Below are 9,393 nucleotides of genomic sequence, written 5' to 3'. Positions count from 1 at the left end.
CATTCGGGAGTATATTAAGCGTGTGTACATGGAGCCATTATGTGTAGGTAGGTTCTGCATTAGGTAGTATTTTGGAGTCAATGACTGAGCCATGACCGTGTGAGCTATAGGCGAATATCCGCGGACTCATCCCCCGTGGCTTTATACAATGCGCATACCCGAAGTGTTTGCAGATGCATTTTGCATGAAGTGTTGTGAGTACAGAGAAAGTAGGTAGGAAGAGATATCACATAATCTGAGACACACATTGAGATCCATGTAGGTATATAGGTGGGGGGTCGTCCATCTCTAATGCGTGTATACGGTAAGAAACGGGTTGAAGATCCCACGCCTGTGTCTGCCATGGTACCATCTATGAGAGTTGTGAATCGACGGCAACTACGACGAGAAACACATAACAAGAGACAAACACACACGCTTGACATGCGTTAGGATTCATTCATGTATATCGTGCAGGATTTGTACACCTCTTAGTGTGTAATAGAAGGATGGGCCGAAGATCCCCCGCCTACGCCTGCCATCGGTAATCAGGCGCCACGTGCAGGCACCTTCGCACGAGTAAGAATCGACAAGCCGCTTGCATATACCAGCTCAATTTACACATACGTTATATCTGGGTGTTATTCGGAAAACTATAGTACGCCATAAATAGGTTCAAGCTATAAATACATACATTTCGCATGCTCAATGCTCATACCTGCCGTGTCTGAGTGATTTGTAGGCCGACACGACGAACGATTTACCAATCACAAATTGCACTATAGTAGCAAACGACATGATCAACAGGCTGGATAGCGAAGCCCCAGGCACCTGAGATGAACACCCGCCGAGGAAAGAGGGACGGAGAGATGAGATTACGGCGGACTAGGCTGTATGGTGACGACTACACAGGCATGCAAGGGTACATTAAAGAGTATGTGAAGGGGTTGTAGGTATACAGATAGTTGATATAAAACCGCCTCCAATAGCACCACGTGCTTTATGGTTCGTCTGCGATTCTGCACCACACTTTCGCAGGCACAATAGACGAAGAGTAGAACAGAGGTCGGTTGCATGTACATACACGCACACACACACACACACACACACACATATATATATATACTTACATACATATATATATATCGTGCACGGGAGTATGCTTTTGCGAGTGTTGTGCACTTACCACCAAGGCCATCATGTACTTCATAGTGGCATGCAGATTGCACAGCAGCATCACTATGAAGGTCAGCACAAAGAACACGAGGCAGAAGAGGAACCGGTGCTTCCACTTCCGAACTTCGGGCGAATGGTCCATAGACTCTAGTTTGTTGCCGTCACTCAGAGACGCATCAAAACCTATGCGTTTTAGGGTTGGGTTTTGAAGGGTTGCATAGGATAGCGGAATATATTAATATCAGTGATAGGCGAAGGCACATGGGCAGGGATATATGCGGCAGTACAGCCTATTGCGGTCCATCAAGAGAGACGTTGAAGTCAGTACCTATAGCACGACGGCTTAAGACGGTGCAGAGACTGATCAACTACAACCACTAGTGTGTGAGATGGATGCGCATTGAGCGTAGACGACTATCAAACTACAATGCGGCAGAGAATTATATTGGAATTGAGATGAAAGTGTCATACAATTCTTAGTGACATAAAGTATTAGGTGACGATCGGAGACGAATCAATCATTAAAGGCCTAAACGACGAAATCCTTACATACATACATGCATACATACATGCACACACACACATATATATATATATACACACACACACACATATATATATATATATACATATATATATATATACAGACACACATACTCAGCCGACCCACAGCCTACGGCACACAACATGTACCCACTTCCCAGATATCCATGCAGTGACCACACATTTACAACATAGGCACACACAGACACACCCACCCACCCAACACAGATACGCCTGTAACGTGCGCATGCGTGTGTCCATGTCATACCGTACCTAGATTGTTGATGTGTTTTATTAGGTCTCTGGCGCCCACTTTATCGGCATCAAACTGGAACTTGCCCGTGTTGGTGGCAAGCGAAACTGCGGCCATGGTCACGCCGTCTAGTTTAATGGCATTGCGCTCGATGTTGGCCACACAGGAGGAACAAGTCATGCCTATGCACAGGCAATGGGTTATGTTAGAGTGCATGAAGATGCTATATATATATCTATATATACATATATATATATTTAATGCATATACGCAAGTGATGTGGTGAGATATGCACAGACAATGGGTTATGTTAGACTACATGAGGATGTTTATACGCAAGTGATGCGGTGAGATATGCACAGGCAATGGGCTATGTTAGAGTACATGAGGATGCATATACGCAAGTGATGTGGTGAGATATGCACAGGCAATGGGTTATGTTAGAGTATATGAGGATGCTTATACGCAAGTGATGTGGTGAGATATGCACAGGCAATGGGTTATGTTAGAGTGCATGAGGATGCTTATACGCAAGTGATGTGGTGAGATATGCACAGGCAATGGGCTATGTTAGAGTACATGAGGATGCATATACGCAAGTGATGTGGTGAGATATGCACAGGCAATGGGTTATGTTAGAGTGCATGAGGATGCTTATACGCATGTGATGTGGTGAGATATGCACAGGCAATGGGTTATGTTAGAGTAGATGAGGATGCTTATACGCAAGTGATGTGGTGAGATATGCACAGGCAATGGGTTATATTAGAGTACATGAAGATGCTTATACGCAAGTGCTGTTGTGAGATATACGTGATGTTCTGCCGTGCTGCACAAGTATGATGTCATAGCTGATGAGCATGCAGGTGCATGTATGTATGCATGTGTATACAATAGATGTAGTATGTATGTGTATACAATAGGTATATGTATGTATGTGTATACAATAGATGTATGTATATATGTATGTGTATACAATAGGTGTATGTATGTATGTATGTATGTGTATACAATAAGTGTATGTATGTATGTACGTATGTGTATGCAATAGGTGTATGTATATATGTATGTATGTGTAAACAATAGGTGTATGTACGTATGTATGTATGTATGTGTATACAATAGGTGTATGTATGTATGTATGTATGTGTATACAATAAGTGTCTGTATGTGTATACAATAAGTGTCTGTATGTATGTATGTGTATACAATAGCAGTGTCCCAATCAAATGGGCTACTGTCCCTAGTTGATGCCCTGTCATTTCCCTGTAAGTACCATGCCTCGTACAAGTACTAGCACACACCTTTGATAGTCAGCACGCATTCCCCGGGATCTTTGTCTTCCAACGCCACCGCTCCAAACCCAATGGCACAGATCTTGGCGCAAATCTCAGCGGGAGAGGTCAGCGTGGCGTCGTACTCGACTTCAGCTTTCTCCGACAAAAGACCTACGGTGACCTTTACCACGCCTGGGTGTTTCTGTATACGTGATGAGATATAATTAGAACCGTGAGCATTTTAACTATAAATATAACCCAATCAGAAAGCAGAAAGTGCGGGGCGGCGGCAAACAGCAGCAGTGACATATTCACCAAGTCTCCGTCATTCTTTCTTTTGCATACACAGTGAAATTTTAATATCATCCAATATGTGTCGCAAACATAAACATCATTCAATCCAGCCATAGAGACTGGGAGAGGCGAATAAGGACACCATGTCCATCACCCACGCTCCCGTATGCAAAAGACATAATATATATATATATATATATATGCACGCACCATCACACACACAATCACTGCACCACCGTCTGATACACCCGTTATACAACACACACAGAGCCACTTATCGTATCGCTATACACACGAAAACATAGCCACACACAGCACTGCCTATTGTTACACACACACGCTATTCAACGCACGCACACTCAGCACCACTCAAACACACACACATTTAAAGTCACGTGTTGCTGCACACACTACAACACATTATAGCACACACACACACACTTACATACACACATAAACCACTACGCCTATCCCATACGCACCTGAACCGCTCTCTCGATATTGGCCACACACGACGCACATGTCATGCCCGTGACCTTGAAGATGGACGTGGACGTGCCTGACATCAGCGAGCGCATCTTTCGCATACTCAGCGAGTCTGAACTGGCACGCTTGAGTGCAAGGGAGTCTAAACTGGTTTGTGTGGAGGCCCCCTTCTTTAGCCCCAGGAACACCCCTCCCGTGAGAGAGTCTGTGGAGGAAGGGGTAGAGAGCGGCTGTATGCGATTGGAGTTGCGCTTGCTGGGCAATGGCTGTGGGGATAGAAGTAGGTGTCTTGGATTTAGAGTAAGCGATAGGTTTTGATAGGGGCTGGTATAGAATATTGATATATATATATATATATATTATAGACAAAATACACACACGCACATACACCATGCATGCACAATACAAAACGCATGAATATAATAGAATGACGCAAGCTCGAAAATGTGCATTCACCATAGAACTAGCGAGCGATCTTCTAATGCCCATATGGTATCGTTTCGCATCTCCCGCATCCTATATTATCATTGAGTCTACTTCATGTCTAGAGGTACGCAACGACTCAATGTAGCTATATATACATATATATATATATATATATATACTAATATATTCAGCTCTCAACAATCACACGGTGTGCGATTACTCACCGACGGGACGGCCAGTGATGTGCTGACAACCGCTGCTTCGAAGCCCATGTCCTCAATCGCCTCAGCAACAGCGGCCGAAGAGGTCAGCGAAGTGTCTAGTGTTACACTCGCCGAGCAACCTACCAAATCCACCTATGTATGTGCATGCATCAAGGCCATAGTAAGTAAGCAGCCATTCAACAAACTATCTGTAATATCTTATATCCAAACGCATATGTGCATGTATCAAGGCCATAGTGAGAAAACAGCCATCCGACAGTCTATCTGTAACTTTTTATCGGGGATGAGAAAGTCAGCACATCACAATATGCGCGTACACAGTGCGACTGAGAGAGGTCTAGTATAGTCACCAGACCACTATACACAACCCCTCAGCTAAGGCCCATAAGAAACAAGTACATGAGAAGACAAATCAACATCCAGACAATCGACCTGCACATACCGCTCGTCAATGGGGATGTCAGTTTACCAGTACAGAAGTAAGGTAGGACGACCGTTAAATGGGGAGTTATGAATGTAGGTCTGATGTATACAGGCTCTCAGCTTATTCCCGTGGTAACAACACTCAGCGGAAGGGTTTTTGATATATATATATATATCTATATATGTATATATATATATATATCTTATATATATATACATACACATACGCATGCACATACACATACACATACACATACATTTATATATATATATATGAGTGTAATACGCGCAATAACTCTACAAAGTCCTGGGTGATTGTCCGATTGACAACGTTGTTTGATATAATATCATAGCCTATTGCACGGGGCGTGGCTCAATGAGCACAAGACTTACTCACAACTACGAATGTAGGCAACATTTACACATGTCGTATTCCAGTACCTGTCTGACACTGATCTCATTCGTAAAGGCACAGGATTAATTGATAGGCTTACCTTTATCTTCAAAACACCGATCTCTGATCCGATCTTGACCTCTATATTCTTCACACAGGAGGTGCAGGTCATGCCCTCGATGGACAACCGAGCGCTGGTGAGCTGTGATCGAATAAAAGAAGCGTGAATATGAGACGACTACATAAATACACAATGCTTTAGACAGATACAAAGACTATATCAAATACATAAACGCTTTACGCAAATACAAAGACTAAATCAAATACATAAACGTTTTAGGCCAATACAAGACTATATTAAATACATAAACGTTTTAGGCAAATACAAGACTATATCAAATATTAAACGCTTTAGTCGAATGCCTGCGCACAGAACCATCAAGCACGTGCCAAGATATAAGTATATACACCCATATGCTAATAGACTTGCTGGGGTTGTGCACGTGGTGGTGGAGACTTGGACATGCTGCCTGATGCTTATACATATATCCTCACCAAAACACACCTGTACATATATACATATACTACGCTGCCTGATGCTTATACATATATATAGTACACACCTGTACATTTATACATATACTAATGCTTATACATATATTCTCACCAATACACACCTGTACATATATACATATACTAATGCTTATACATATATCCTCACCAATACATACCTGTACATATATACCTATACTACGCTGCCTGATGCTTATACATATATCCTCACCAGTACACACCTGTACATATATACATATACTAATGCTTATACATATATCCTCACCAATACACACCTGTACATATATACATATACTAATGCTTATACATATATCCTCACCAATACACACCTGTACATATATACCTATACTACGCATGTGCAACCGCAACCAATCGTACACATTGCGATTACTTTCCGGTCGCTGTCCAAGTGGTGACGGTCTCTGTCGTGGTCCTACCTATCACGTGTACGTGCCTTTTGACATACACATGCCTTCTCCCACACCCAGTACTATACCCACCTGCACAACTACAACTACAACTACACCCCCCCCACTCCCACTCACATTGTGATTGATTGCCTGGCGTTGTCTCAGTGGTGACGGTGACCGCACAGGCGAATGCCGGCCTGTGCGGTTGACAGGTCTCCTGTCCTTCGGTGACATAAGCCCAGCAACCTCAGAGGGCACAGGCAACCGTAGCTCCACAGCCTCAAAGCCCATCTATAGTGCAGAGAGGAAGTGTGTGTGTGTGTGTGCGTGCGTGTGTGTGTATTGGTTCACGAGAGTGTCAGGCCACTACGGCACTGTGTGCCTGTATAGGTGGTGGTCGAGGCTCTGCATCCAGGAGTAGGTACTGGTTGCTACGGATCTACTCGCATGTGCACGCATGTGACAAGCATTCAGTATACAAATGTGTACGGGCATGGTATGCCTGTGCACTAACGTACACAGTAATCAGCAGGTGCAGTGGTAGGCAGGCGTTGGTTCACAGAGGCTTCATGTGCTTGTAGCATTTGAGACACAGAAAATGGTATGCTTCGATTATCAAGGGCGATCATCTACCTACACACGTCTGGCGCAGAAAACTAAAAGATAGACAGCAGAAAGGAACCCCAGAACAACTTCACACTCTGCTATAAACGGGTTGCTTAGTGACGGCATATAGCGCAGAGATGTGCCATACCTCATTGACCAGGTCGACTATTTCATCCGCTGTGATCTCATCTGCCGCATACTCTACACTCGCCTCACCCATATCCAGTGAGACGCTCACCCTGCGCACACCCTGCTTAAACCACACATCAATACGGATATATACACATGCATTAATACGGATATATACAGGTAAACGCGTTAAGACGCCTGCAGTACTGTTCCTGATATGTACGTTGACGTAACAGCGAATAGAATAACGACAAAAAAACTTTGGCAACCGCCCACAATTCGTCAATAGGGACCCAGTCACCCACTCAATCGGCTCACTGCCAGTTTAACACACGATTTGATACGTATGTGAGAGAATCTCCCGGCCCAACCGGCGATCTGGCACGTTTATGTGTATGTGGTAGCGAACATATTCTTTCAATAAAGATAATATTCTTCCAACTACCATCCATACTTCTTGTGATATAACCACGGATACGCACACCCAGCTTCCTCCGTGCTCGATCTGTAGACTCGAGCGTGTGTGTGGACGCTAAGTGTGTTGGAATTGACTTGAAAATGATAGGAATAGTCAATCATTGGAATTGGCACGTACAAATCAACCCATCAACCGATAACATCAATGTCCACATCGTATTCAATACCATACGAACAACAGCAATGGTACAGTACAGTGATAGTGAGCATAAGGTATCGCAAAAGAAAACAACAACAACAGTACAGTATTAGTGTACATAAGCTATCCCATAAGAAAACAACAACAACTGCATAATCTATTCCAAACCACCGTAGACAGAACAAGCTTGTGTGCGTCACAAAAAGAAAACCGTCATCGTACACAGAGCGAGAGAGCAGGCCTGTACACACCGACACACATCTAGGACACCAATGGTACGTACACCCCCAAGCACTCCGTCTGTATAACTTGCCTTGGCCTCGCCGACGGTCGACTCAATGCTCTGCACACACGAGTTGCATGTCATGCCCTCTATAGAGAGGTGGACTGTGGCCCGGGTGTGGATGCGCTCAAGTGAGCGTGCGGTGGTTTCCAGTGAGGTTGTAATGCCCTGTTGACTCTCCTGGACATCTGCGGCGGGTTGCAGGATGTCGGCATCAAAGCCCATCTGCATGGCGGGTGGTGGTGTGCACGTGGGTGTAGGGTGTATATACTGAGTCGGTGGATTGGTGAGTGCATGCGATAGGAGTAGGTGAGCTTTGTGAGGGTATGCTTGCATGAGTGGTTGTGCGAACAGATACGCCTTGGAAAAAGTATCAGGAACGGTATACATTCAGATTTGTACGCATTCTCCAGTACTTAACGCTTAACATCCCACTCACGCCCTGCCAGCTCCCAGCACTATATACGGGTTCATCGTATTCCAAACGTATTCATCATCACCCTACTGTACTAGTACCCCCTCTACACAAGACACTCAGGCAAAGCAAATAAAACACTTACGTCTTCAATAGCCAGCGAGAGCTCGATGGGGCTGGTGAAGTCACTCTCGTACACTACCCAGGCATCCTCATCGCTCAGACTGACCTGTATGTTAACCACGCCATCCATATCCCCCAGCATGCCCTCTATATTCTTAACGCAAGAGTTGCATGTCATGCCAGCCACTGCGATGTGTGTCAATTGCCCGAGGACAGAGGCTTCAAACCCCATCTATAGGTGTCACAGGTACGAAGAAACGAGCGTTACGTTTACAAATGCGAAAGGAGAGTGGCGTTTGACTCATTGGAAGCTGAAAAAAAGGACAGGTACACTTTGCCTCTAGCGAGATGTGCTAGTGATGGACGAAGATATCTAAGACCTGAATACTCAACAAGGCATACTACGACAAACGGCTAGTAGTCAATCAAACATGTGCATATAACATATACATACCCTTGCATTGTATATATATATAGATGAATACACACACACACACTCATATACATATACACACACACACACATACACACACACACATATATATATATATATATATATTTATACATATACATGAACAAATATCTATATACACACACACACACACATATATATATATATATATATATATATATAATATATAACACACACACACACACACATATATATATATATATATATAGATATAAATACATACGTATATACATACATACAGACATATACATATATATATACATATACATATACATATACATAAACAATTAT

The 9,393-nt window shown here is 43.6% G+C and overlaps 1 protein-coding gene across 1 annotated transcript in view; it reads right to left on the bottom strand.

Annotated features, from left to right (window-relative positions):
- SARC_05708 (hypothetical protein) overlaps positions 1 to 9,393 on the bottom strand; it is a gene marked incomplete at its 3' end in the record, with an annotated part of 11,914 nt that overhangs the window by 1,386 nt on the left and 1,135 nt on the right. The window contains exons 2-12 of the mRNA XM_014300422.1: positions 8,653 to 8,862; positions 8,123 to 8,317; positions 7,213 to 7,314; positions 6,594 to 6,749; positions 5,576 to 5,677; positions 4,659 to 4,790; positions 4,005 to 4,274; positions 3,256 to 3,430; positions 1,972 to 2,133; positions 1,166 to 1,338; positions 698 to 810 (exon numbers count right to left, since the gene is read on the bottom strand). Of these exons, the coding sequence (XP_014155897.1) occupies positions 698 to 810; positions 1,166 to 1,338; positions 1,972 to 2,133; positions 3,256 to 3,430; positions 4,005 to 4,274; positions 4,659 to 4,790; positions 5,576 to 5,677; positions 6,594 to 6,749; positions 7,213 to 7,314; positions 8,123 to 8,317; positions 8,653 to 8,862 (1,790 nt within the window). The remainder of the gene's footprint in view (positions 1 to 697; positions 811 to 1,165; positions 1,339 to 1,971; positions 2,134 to 3,255; positions 3,431 to 4,004; positions 4,275 to 4,658; positions 4,791 to 5,575; positions 5,678 to 6,593; positions 6,750 to 7,212; positions 7,315 to 8,122; positions 8,318 to 8,652; positions 8,863 to 9,393) is intronic.

The sequence above is a fragment of the Sphaeroforma arctica genome (genome assembly GCF_001186125.1).
Source record: "Sphaeroforma arctica JP610 unplaced genomic scaffold supercont1.375, whole genome shotgun sequence".
NCBI lineage: Eukaryota > Ichthyosporea > Ichthyophonida > Sphaeroforma > Sphaeroforma arctica.
Note: the sequence above shows the minus strand (reverse complement) of the source record. Positions and strands in the feature narration are given on the sequence as shown.